Source organism: Chiloscyllium plagiosum, unplaced genomic scaffold (genome assembly GCF_037043375.1).
Source record: "Chiloscyllium plagiosum isolate Xiang-an unplaced genomic scaffold, Cpla_swu_hap1 HiC_scaffold_6, whole genome shotgun sequence".
Taxonomy (NCBI): domain Eukaryota; kingdom Metazoa; phylum Chordata; class Chondrichthyes; order Orectolobiformes; family Hemiscylliidae; genus Chiloscyllium; species Chiloscyllium plagiosum.
In genome coordinates, this window is record NW_028270144.1 from 77,605,771 (window position 1) to 77,618,716 (window position 12,946).

The window sequence follows — 12,946 nt, forward strand, 5'->3', positions numbered from 1 at the left end:
TGGTTTCCTAATTCCCAACTAATTATTACAGTCCTTGTCAAAACGGTCTCACAACAATTCCAAGATTGTTTCTCAGCATCAAACAGCAGTCATATGTGTCCAAGTCAGGATGGTCTTCATTTGGAGGTGAAGAGTTCATGGCCTTCTCAAAAGAGGTTACAGGGGTTGGCAATGTTTCTATAGCCAGAATATTGTGGTCTAATTTGATAAATAGAAATATATAAAAGTTGGTACTAAGTTTTTCTGGATGAATAATCTGTTCCAACACAACCAATTCCATAAAGAGGAAAACAAAAGAAAGATTTTCAGAAATAACTAAGACTTCACATAATGCTTGTCAAGCCCCTTTTGCTAACTAATCATTATTAAATTTACTTAAACTACTGCCTTCATTACTTGGATATTACACTGTTATTGTGCATAAGGTGGAATGAGAGTTTGTGTAAGCTTACATGTTATAGCAATCAATTACTTCAGTACCTCTCTCTCTGCCTCCTTTAACTGAGACTCTTTTTCTTTAACTCTCATCACAAACATTTGCCTCATTTCCTCTTCCTTCCTCTGAAGTTCACCAAGAAATTCATTCCTCTTAGCTTCATACGTTTCTTGAAGGCTGGAAGAAAGTATTAACTAATTGTTTCAAAAAACCCTGGACACAGATGTCAAACTTATAACCTTAACATAAAAGTGTTGATGTTAGTAAAATTATTTATTCATATTTCAGGGATCTATGTACATCTAGAGGACGAATGAAGTATTTGGAAATGTGAAAACTTTATCAACAGTACACTTTTCATAAAAAGGCTAACATTATTTCTACAGTTGGTACACCAAACAATAACATTTTTCTGCCATCGATTTTCTTCTGGTAGCTGACAAGTTTTTAAAAGCTAGCACAGCAGTAGATCGATATTCTTCTCCAGGACATGGTACACAAAAATGTTTTAAAAACAACATTCTATAGGGGTTTCAGCAACATGGACAATGGTGAGATTTGTGGCAGAATCAGATGAAAGGTCTGGGGAGGCATATATAATCAGGAGTAATTCAATGCATTTTTCATGCATTTATCAAGCAGCAATGGGAGTTCCTCAGTAGACAGAGCCACTTGCCAATTAAAGATGGAATTATAGATGGTTAAATGCTTATTAACGCCACAACTCACCTCATTAAGGAAGAGGGAGATGGCAGAGGGCAGGGTGACACTAGGCACATTGACACACAAGATGACCGCTGAGCCATAAGCTGGCCAACTTGACACATAAGATGGCCGCCGGATCACAACATGGAGAGAAACAGCAGAGCAGGTACAGACACTGCCTGAGACCACCAGAATGCCAGCACAATGCACTTGATTAGTTTAAGGTGGCTGGGGGAGAGATACACGAATAACAAACACTTCTCTCCGAAGTGTCTGGGTCCAACCAGCACCTCTTATAGAAATGCTAACAACTTGATACAGATTAAATATGAAATGTTAATGTTAATGGCCAGGGCTGCAGTAATGGTCCTTCTCAGGAAGAGCAATTAGCACCTATTACTACAGCAATGGAATTCCATGCAGACATTGAAACTGACATCGTCAGTTTCAGGATAGACATGACTGTATCTAAACGATCAATGATTCTGCAACGTTTACTATAAACAAACCATGTACAAAGACAATAATCTCATCACTGACCTATTGTATCACAAGATGTATAAAAAATTCTCGACATGTGCTCCAGGTTGAGAGAAGACTCGCAGCTGACCTCTATGCTGTTGGGGTCTCTCTCTCTCTGGAGCTCCAGTATTTCCTTGTGCAATAAACTCTGTCATTGAACCCCGACTCTGACTCAGACTGGTGCTTTTCCCCACGACATTAACATTCAGCTTTCTATCTTAGCTCGCACAATAAAGAGGCGAGACATCGAGAATTTACTACATAAAACTCAGTGGATACCCAGCAACTTCAGCTCTATGCTAGCTACAACCAGCCTCAATGATGCTCAGTACCAAAGATTATCTTATAGCATGATCAATGGGCACCAGCCAAAGCCACCCCTTAACCACAGGCATTGGCACCAGATATTTGTCAATCCCTCACACAGCACCCCTCCAATCTATCTGCAAAACACTCATGCAGCTCACAACAACCAGGTGCAAGGACATTTTGTGCGCTGGGACAGGATTAGACCAAGCTGCATCTCAGAGCTGCTTGTTTGCTCACTTATAATTGGTTCACTTCATAAATAGGTGGCTAAATGAGTGGTGCAGGAAAGAAGGGTTCCATTACGTAGGCACTGGCAACAGTACCGCAACAGGAAGGAACTGTACCATTGGGATGGGCTCTATCTCAATCAATCTCCATGCTGTAGCAGGATTACAGCAAAAGGCAAAATTGAGTAGTCACAAAGATTTCAACATAGTTAAAAGGGGGTGGGAGGGCTCAGGAGTGGTTACTAACATTTCCAGAATGAGTAATAGGATAGAGAGTATGGAAACGATCAGGAATCTAAATTCAAGGACAGCAGATAAGGGTACAACTATGGGAAGGGAGCCAATCAACACAGGACTGAGGATGTTGCACTTAATGTGCACAGTATAGGAAATAAAGTAAATGAACTTGTAGCACAGATTGAGAATTGGCAACTATGATGCTGTGAGCATTAGAGATGTAGCTGCAAGCAGATTAGGGGTGGAAACTAAATATCTAAAGGATGGGCATCCTATCAAAAGGACATGCAGATGGGCAGAGTGGTTGGGGTCGACACTGTTAGCAAGAAGTGAAATTAAATCAATAGTGAGAAATGATATAGGGTTGGAAGGCATACAATATGCCTGGTCAGATTTAAGGAACCATAAAAGAAAAAAGGACCTGATAGGAGCCTTGGAGGGGGTTCAGAGGAGATTTAGTGAATGATCCTGGGGATGCCATGTGAGCTTATAGGAACTTATGATATGAGGAGTGGTTGAGGACTTTTATACTTGACGGAAGTTAAAAGGATGAGGGGGCTTCTCATTGAAACTTACGAAATATTGAATGGCCTGGACAGAGTGAACATGGAGAACATGCTTCAACTAGGAGAATCCAAGACCGGAGGGCACAGCCTCAGAGTGAAGGGACGACCTTCTAAAACTGAAATGAGGAGTAATTTCTTCAGCCAGAGGATGGCTGAACCTGTGGAAGTACTTACCACAGAATGTTGTGGAGGCCAAGTCATCATGTCTCTAACACAGAGATAAATAGGCTTTCATTGCTAAGGGGAACAAGGGTTATGGAGAAAGCAGGAGAATGAAGTTGAGAAACGTATCAGCCACAATCAAATGGTAGTGCAGTTTCAAATGGGGCAAATGGCCTAATTCTGTTCCTATATCTTATGGTCTTCCTGAATGCTTGCAACGTCCCTGCCTTGCCTTCCCTGCCCTTGCTGTGCCACTTAGCTCAGTTACAAAACCAGGCAGCTTGCCTTGCTGCTCAGCAATCCTACTTAAAAGGAGGTGTACACCTTATTGTGTGGCAGTGTGTCATGCCAATTTCACACATGCATCATTTGGCAACAGTTTACGTTGCAAAAATAACAAATGTGCAACAACAAGCAGCCGAGTCTCAAAGTGCCCAGGAAGCTATTGGCAGTCATATTTCCATATGTCTAAAGCATATTTACTATATTAAATGTTTAATTGACTATATAGCACTTTGGGGTGTCCTGAAATCATGAAAACCACTACATAAATTAAACCCCTCTCCTTTAACAGCAGTGGATTTTCCCATTAACATTCTGGCCAGTGTTCATTCCATACTCAAGAGAATTAAAATTTTTAATTGGTAATTTCTTATATTGCTTTTTATGGGATATTACTGCACACAGTTTGGCTTACACATTTGCCTGCATTACAATTGTAACAACAACATTTCAAATGTAACTCATTTTTCTGAGGAGTACTTTGGAACATACATACGCACTATAAACATGTAAATTCTCATTACGTTCACTAGAAAAGTTTAAAAGGAAACTTAAATAAAGCTTTAAAATTATGGAAATTTGGATAGTGAGTAGAGCAGGGCTTGCATCTGATTTGGCAGTGACGATGGATCACCAGTGTAAAATTAACAAAAAAGGGAAGCAGTAAAATTTGCACCTTTTAAGCTGAAAGCTGAATATTCGAACAAAGGAATATGCCTAGTACCTGACTGGCTTGTTATTTGGATCTGTATCTTTGAATCCCATCTCTTCTAACTTGCAGCGACGATACAGCTCATAATGCCGAGTGTGCGTCTGCTCTCTCAAGTCTTCCATGTTGACACAGACAAGCATCTCCCGCAGTTTCACAAAGTCACTGTGGTTCTCATTTTCAACTAAGATAAATTTAGACAAAATAAAAGTGTGCACAAAGAATTGATGATTGACAATTACTATTGATCAGCCATGATCATATTGAATGGTGATGCAGGCTCGAAGGGCAGAATGGCCTACTCCTGCACCTATTGTCTAGATGAAATATTGTTGAGGCAGTATTATACTGTCACATTCCATGTTAAAGCCAGTACCTTGATGGCAGATGTACAAACAATAAGATAAATTGTTTAAGCATTATTAGAATGAATTTATCCTTTTTTTTGGCCTAATGGTTTATGTGATGTACAAAGATATAGTGCAACATAATAGATTTGCAGCTAAATTGGCACTATTGGACTATAGTTTACTGCACGTTTTGAAATCTTTCCCAGAATTTCTTACGATACTTTGTAGTCTATTAACACTAAACCATAGCCATCTCTCCCCCAACACCCATGCAATTGGTCTTGTTTAGATTTAAAATTTTTATTGGAACTAGTACACAAACACTTAATATGCTTATCCTTTCTCCCTGCTGCACAGGATCACTTCATTATATACAAGATTCCTAGAAGCCTATCCTCAATTAGTTTTTCACATTTTCTTTCAGAAAAGTGAAAGTATTGTACAAAATAGCCTTAAAGACTACTCAGACCAATTTCATCTGTTAGTCTATATCAAGTTGAAAAATCCCTCACCATTTTTGTTATAAGGTCAAAATTATTTACTGATTAATACCTTTTCTAATGATATAACTATGGTGAGAGTGCCTATTAACCACTTTGAGGAGAAAGTGAGGGCTGCAGATGCTGGAGATCAGAGCTGAAAATGTGTTGCTGGGAAAGCGCAGCAGGTCAGGCAGCATCCAAGGAACAGGAGAATCAACGTTTCGGGCATAAGCCCTTCTTCGTCTTATGCCCGAAACGTCGATTCTCCTGTTCCTTGGATGCTGCCTGACCTGCTGCGCTTTTCCAGGACCACATTTTCAGCTGCCTATTAACCACACCTATCTCAGTTTTGTGTCCCTTGTGGTTGTAATGTCCATCCATATGGATTCTACTTTCTCACCTTTTTAGGCAAGATCATTCCATATCACGATCCGTGTGTATCTCTTCTCATCATGGACTACACTTCCCTTTCCATTCTGAGAGTCTTATAGAAATGTTACTATCCCTGAAATATTTACTTCCAACTTTGATCACTTTATAACTATGTCTCTAACTCTTATTAAATCGAAACAATTTGTCCGTAGGGCTGATAGTTTATCAATCTTTTTACAAGTTCTCTGCTCTCTAATCTGCATTTATTTGCTCTTTCATTTCCCATCTAATCTTCAGAACATCCAAATCAAACCTCAGCAGAAATCATGCAATTATATTAGTCTAAATAATTGATGAAGCAGTCAGCTTCCTCCTTTTCTCTGAAGTTGTGCCAGCCAAACGTACTATAAAAGTCACTGCAATTTTGTGTCTGTTCTTTTTACCTTGCACAACTCCCCATGGATACTGTCGAGCTTTAACCATTTTGTTCCCAACTTTCACTTCTTCTGTACTTCCAATTACAGCAAATGGTAGATGGCCCTAAAGTTCAAGATTTTAAAAACTTCCATTTTAGCCAGTAGCATAAAAGCTTAGAGCTACCATTTAACAAACAATTTACTCAAACAGTTAACTCAGTTTAATCAGTCCTGAATGTGGGTACATATTTTTGCATCATTAGTCAAAAAACCAAAATTTCTCTTTCAACTCTAAATTCAAACATGCAGATAGTTGAGTTTTTTAAGATAGTTGATTTACTTTAATTAATCTACCTTTATAGAAGAGTGCAATTAGTGTTAAAATACTTACATTCATTGTTGAATTAATTTTCGCTACTGTCTCATCATCTATTGGAAATTGATAGATCTGTACCCCATTGCTAACCAGTTCACCCATTATTTTGATTTTAAATTTATGAAGCTCATTTTTGGCAACAGTGTCTGCCTTTGCAATAACTGGAATGATGTTCACCTGTGCAAACAAAATTCACAACATTAGAATTCATTGTCCCATTTTAAAAAAAATCTCAATTTATGATTCAGTAATGTTAAGTAATCCACAGAACAAAAACAACTTCTGCAACTGTGCAAAATCTCAAATGATAGTGATGGTTATATATTGCAATCAAGTTGTATTTGACTTCATAGCATTCAAAGCTTTCTTCTTAATGTTTTTGCAGGATGTGAGCATTTCTGGCAAAGCAAACATTATTGCTGGCTAAGCAAACAATTTAATTGTAAGAAGTGGCTAAAGGCAGGGAATCTGTTTGGCCTGATGTTTAAACAGTAATTGGAGTATAGCTGTACAGGTATGTGTTTATGGAAGTGTCATCCGTGCCACTTGTGTCATGAGAAGCATTGGCTTGTGGTAGCTTCACCACTACATAGATGGTATAGGGCAATATGAGACTACCACCACTTGACTGGGTGCACGGCTAGGGCTCTAAAATGAAGCTAGTGATATCTTAGTAGTGATGAGTGCTATTGCCTATGGAGAGTGGGACAACCCAATTAGCATTGGACAAGAGGGACACTATTGGGGACGTGGTACATACTTAATGAGGTGAGCTTGAGATGATAGCATAGGAAAACTTGCTAGGCCTCATGGAGAGAAACTCTAACATGAAACTCAATGAAAATTCACTTAGATGATTCCTTACATTCATCCCAGTATTTTCTGTAGCGAATGAATAGCAGCAGCACCAACAACAATAACATGACGACTGATAACAGTGTTGACAGAACATTTATGCAGTAAAATGGTAAACTTTTCTTCCATTTTCAAGGTTGTGGAATGAATGTGTTATGGGAGGAAAGCCTCAGAGTAAAAAGTTCAGAACCTCTGATCTATGCAATCTTTCCTTACAGCTTAACTTCTTGATACAAGCACAGAGTTATTTTGGAGAGAAATATGATAAGTGAAACATGAAGAATACAAATTCTTAACATCTGGTGGTAAATCTAAGACACTGTTTTGAGTAAGCAAAATTAAAGACACTCTTCACTCATGGATACATTTGCCTTTTTCCCTGTAAGGATGACTTCTAAAAGAGGGAATTCTTAATAAATCCTAAATATAAGATTCAAGTATTAGACCAAAGTCTAAAACTTTCCCAGGATTTCTACGACAGAACAGTTTTATGTTTGTGGACAGCTTACACTGCGGCTGCAGCCTGAACAGCCAGCATGTCACCAATGCAGCCATTTACATTTTGTTTTGCATCCCACCACTACAATGTCACTATCTTTTCTGATTAATTACTGCAAGTGTTTCGTTATCCCCCTCAAGCATGCAGGATAGACTTAAGCAGAACTGTTGAAGTTTATTTTAAATGATAGATTAAGGAACTTCAATGTTGTTTCAGTTAAAGGCTAAAGGGTAACCAAAACAGCTGCAGGTCCACGTTGCTGTCATTAGGCTGTTGATAGAGGCTCCCATGGACTTAATACAAAAGGAGCAAAATGTGAAAGCTGCTAAATTATCATGTGAATATGAATCACCTACATATAAATTGGGGAAATTCAGAATTAAATATATACCTCACATTTAAAAAAAAAGTCCATTTTATGCAGTGCAAAGAGTTTCTAGGCTCAATAGGAGAAATAGAGATGAAATGAAGAAGAACACATAAATGTTCCTAAAACATCAGACAACAATTTATGGAATACATTTTCATCAGTGCTTCTGACACTTATGGCTTTGCCGTATATTTTAGCTTGTGTACTATGATTTTAACATGGGCATACTTGTATTAAGTTACATAATACCTCACTGTAACATTTATATTGGTCCTCAAGTTGCTAATGGAGACAATGTAAAAAATTACTATCAATAGTGGTATAAAAGCTAAACACCTCACATGACTGTCAGCAGTTGCTTTTGATATTACAGTCATGCAATAAACAGTTGAGCATTCCAGCTTCACTGTTACCTCAAAATTACAGTGGTTGATACACCAGTGTCTTCAATGAGTCACAGAATCACAAAATTGTTACAGTGCACGCGGCCATTTGGCCCATTGGATCTGAAACAGCTCAGTTATCTGCTTAAGTACAAATATCAATTAGGGCACATGAACAAATACATTAAAAAAACATAAGCATGGAGTCTGGATTCTAAGTTAAATTCCAATCAGTAAGTTAAATTGAGTAGCCCTGCACAAAACAGGTCCTTGTTTTGGCTGCTTTTCCTAATGGAATAGAACTTTTCTAGACATTTTCCAATGACACCCACATCCCATGAATGAATAAAAATTAGAAATTGTGCGAGTTAAATTTCATAAGAACGCAGACCACATTTTCATCTAATCAGTACGAATACCCTCCCTAATAGTGAGATCTTAGTATTCAAAAACACTGGCAATAAATCTTTCCTACCAAAAGGTTGAACAGACAAAAACAAATACTCATCCAGTCTGGATTTATAAGGAAAAGTTATACTTTGAGAAAGAGTTCCGAATCATATGCAGTAAGATCTCAAGCTGAGGTTGCAGTGAAAATCTACATACAAGAGATAGGTCATTCAGTTAATAGCAAATGACACAGTTGACTCTAAGTTTTGATTGAATTGATTGTTCCCTTAAGCTCCATTTGTCTATGTTTCACAATTCCAAACAACTTCATTGTTTATCAAAAATCTATCCAACTCCTTGAATATATTCAATGACACATCTTATACTGCTGTCTTTTAAAGAGAATTCTAAAATCCAATGATTCTGAGAAAAGAATGTCTTCCTCGTTGGTCTTCTTGACTCAGAATTTAGTTTTTTCTTCATTTCCATTTCTTCATATGATGGTCTTTGCATACCTTTGGAGTTCACATTTACCAGTGCTAGTACTATTCTATGGCTTCATAATGCTGCAGCTTTAATTGCTCAAAAACTTCAATTCCAGAAGAAACCTCATTCAGAATTAGATTATACATAAGAACAAGCCATTTAAGCAAACTAAATGTTTATGCTTAACACTAGCTTCTTTCCAACATTTTTAATCACATGAAATCACCACATTCTTCTACTTCCTTGCGTTTCTCTAGATTTCATTTAAACGCATCGCATATTATTCACCTTAACTATTGCCAGCGATAGCAACTTCCAAATATTACCATTCTCTAGATGAATACATTTTTCCTAAAATCTACTGGCTTCCTTAGATTTAGGGTATCTGATTATGTTTCTTTCCGCAAATTGAAAAATCTTTATTTGAAGCAATTAAAGCTTTTTAGATATCTACGGATCCTTTCTGAATAGATATAGGCTCCATATTCTTCATAAGAAAGCTGTTATATCTTTTTTTTACAATTTGGAGAGTAGAACTTTAAATCAACTTCAAGACAATTAGTTCCTTAACCTTTAAAAGTCTCCACAACCTTTTAGTTTTACATGGTCACTCATATCTTAGTTATCTAACATTTTAATCCTTGAGCCTCATCCTTTTCACTCTGCCATTGGAATGATCTCAAAAGATCTCTTTATCGTTCAGTGGAGTTGGAAACTTCAGTCTTTTTTAAAACTCTAGAAATCATTCTATAGCTTTGTTTGAACCTTTACAGCACTGTGCCATCCATGAATGGGCAAGGACTAAAACTGGATGCAGAACTGTAAATGCAGTTCAAGTAAGAATCTGTGTAATGATGAATAATGGTGTCTTTTGATTTGTATTAAATGATTCTATTCCCAATGCATCGCTGACTGTGGTTATAGTTTCACTTACACTATCAATAAACTTGGAACCATCAGTGCACAACAGTACCTAGATCCTTTTTGCCTTACTATAAAAGATATTTAAAGTGGTTGAATGAGCTAAGTTATTCTGTACTGATCCGATCCAACTGTACAACATTTACTTACATTAACTGCAATGTCATTGTTTGATCCATTCCGTTAGCCCATCTAAACTTTCATGCAGAAAACTGTACTATCCCAGTCGTAATAAGTGCACAAATTTGAATTATGTATTGTCATTTCTTTTAAACAAAAAAACTAGCATTAATTTCCTTCCCTTAGTTTTCCTCTAGTGGGTAGTCGTGAGTGCCTTCTTGAACCACAACAGTCCATTTGGGATGGGTAGACCCTCAATACTGTTGGACAGAAAATTCCACAAGTTTTGATTCAAAGACAGTAAGGAAGAATGGTCTACTTTCAAGTCAGGATTGGGTGTGGCTTGGAAGGGAACTTGAAGGTGGTGACATTCCTATGTATCTGCAATCCTTGTCCTTTTAGATGGCAGTAGTCATGGGTTTTGGGACAATATCTAAAGAGCGTTAGTGAATTTCATGTAGTTGGTATATACTGCTGCGATTTGAGATTCTTTGGTGGAAGGACTGAACGTCTGTGGATGTGGCGCCAATGAAGTGGGCTACTTTCTTCCAATGGCATCAAGCTTTTCTAGCCAAGTTAGGAGTATTCCAACATATCTACAGTGGGCAGGGTTTGGGGAGTCAGGAGGGGAGTTCCTCACTGCAGGATTCTTAGCCTCTGACCTGCTTTTGTAGTCATACTATTTATATTGTTAGTCCAATTCAACTTCCCCTCAAGGGAAACACCCCCAAGATGTTCAAAGTGGGGGAATTCAGCCATTATAACCCTACTGAACGTCAAGGTGTGAATGTTAGATTCTCTCTTGTTGGACATGGTCATTACCTGAATGTGTGGCACAAATGTTCTTTGCCACTTGTCAGCTTGTACTTGGATTTTATCCATGCTATACTCCATTTGGACATGGACTACTTCAGTATCTCAGGAATTGCAAATGATGTTGAATATTGTTCACTGATGATTGCATGTCCCCACTTCTTATTTTATAATGGAGAGAAGGTAATTGATGAAGCAGCTGAAGATGGTCTGCAGTCACCGTCTATAATCTCATTCTATGGTCTTTGGAAGATGCAAGAGGCAAAAAGCTACATCACAAACTAAAAAACTGAAAATTATGTGACCTACAAAGATCAAGGGTGAATAAAAGACAGTTCTCAAAAAGGTTACAAATGACAATGGCATGTGGCAGCTGGAAAGCAACACTTGGCAATTAAAAGTACTTTTCAGGAACAGAAATGAGAGTAATGAAGGTGTGTGGAAGGGAGACAAAGTAGACACTTCTTCTTTCACAGGATGTCAACATCGTTGGCTCGCCCAGTATTTGCTGTCCATCCCAAATTTGCAAATACCAGTCAGTTACTTCTTGAAACACTTCAATACAAGTAGTTTAGGTACATCCGTAGTGTTGTTAGGAAAAAGCTTAAAAAATCTGATCAAGTGGCAGTAAAAGAATAGTGATATAATTCCAAGTCTGGATGGTGTATGACTTGGAGGTAAATTTGCAGACACTAATGTTCCCATGCATTCATCACCCTCAACATTCGAGGTGATAAATGTCATGGGTTTGGAAAATGCTATTGAAAAAGCAGTGCCAAGTTGCTGCAATGCATCTTGTAGAAGATACATAATACTGTCACTTTGCATCGCAGATGAAGACAGCAAATATTTAGATGTAGGTTGAGGTGGTAATCCAGTGGACTGTTTTGTTCTGGATGGTACTGAGCTTTGAGTGTTGAAGGAACTGCAGTCTTTCAAGTAAGAATGCATGTAGATGGTTGACTGTTGTTTAAGAGTCACTCTGCTGAATTCCCAGCCTCTGACTACTTCTTTGGCCACATTATTTATGTGAGAGGCCCAGTTTTGGTCAATAATAATTTAACCATGTTGATGGAAGGAACAAGAACAGAGTATGGTAGAAGGAGAAGAAAGGTATTTTGGAAGAAAGCTGCAGCGGGAGCCAGGCAATAATTTAGCTAGAAAAAGCAACTTTTAGCTTCAAAATAAACATAAAACATCAAAACTGAGGAATCCAGATCTAATGAGAGGAGTGACTAATTAAGACAAGTACCCAAGGACAAGGCCCAATCACTGAGAAGCCCAAAGCTTGAATTAATGGGGTTTGCAAAAATTATGAAGCAAAGAAAATGTTATCTTCAGCATATTGTGTATTCACATCAAAAAATTTTGTGGAGATGTACAAAAGGTGCCTCATGTTTTAAAGAAAAACTGCAAATTTTTTTGCTGTCCATATGCCAAAATTTAAATATACAAGTCCCAATCCATTCTGAGAATGACACCAATAAGTCAGAAGTTTTTCTGAAGCAGCAATTGTTTGCATGATGATTTGTTGGGTGCACCATAGAGTCATAGAGATGTACAGCATGGAAACAGACCCTTCGGTCCAACCCATCCATGCCAACCAGATATCCCAACCCAATCTAGTCCCACCTGCCAGCACCCGGCCCATATCCCTCCAAACCCTTCCTATTCATATACCCATCCAAATGCCTTTTAAAATGTTGCAATTGTACCAGTCTCCACCACTTCCTCTGGTAGCTCATTCCATACACATACCACCTCTGCGTGAAAAAGTTGCCCCTTAGGTCTTTTATATCTTTCCTTTCTCACCCTAAACCTATGCCCTCTAGTTCTGGACTGCCCAACCCCAGGAAAAAGACTTTGCCTATTTACCCTCTTCATGCCCCTCATAATTTTGTAAACCTCTATAAGGTCACCCCTCAGCCTCTCCCTATAGCTCAGATCCTCCAACCCTG

General features: G+C 38.1%; 1 protein-coding gene across 5 annotated transcripts in view; it reads right to left on the minus strand.

Moving 5' to 3' along the window:
• septin10 (septin 10) overlaps positions 1-12,946 on the minus strand; it is a 95,819-nt gene that overhangs the window by 17,160 nt on the left and 65,713 nt on the right. For all 5 annotated transcript variants that reach the window (XM_087988138.1, XM_087988139.1, XM_043691786.2 and 2 more), the window contains 4 exons: positions 6,167-6,328; positions 5,803-5,899; positions 4,171-4,339; positions 481-613 (listed from right to left, as the gene is read on the minus strand). In XM_087988138.1, coding sequence (XP_087844264.1) covers positions 481-613; positions 4,171-4,339; positions 5,803-5,899; positions 6,167-6,328 — 561 coding nt within the window. The remainder of the gene's footprint in view (positions 1-480; positions 614-4,170; positions 4,340-5,802; positions 5,900-6,166; positions 6,329-12,946) is intronic.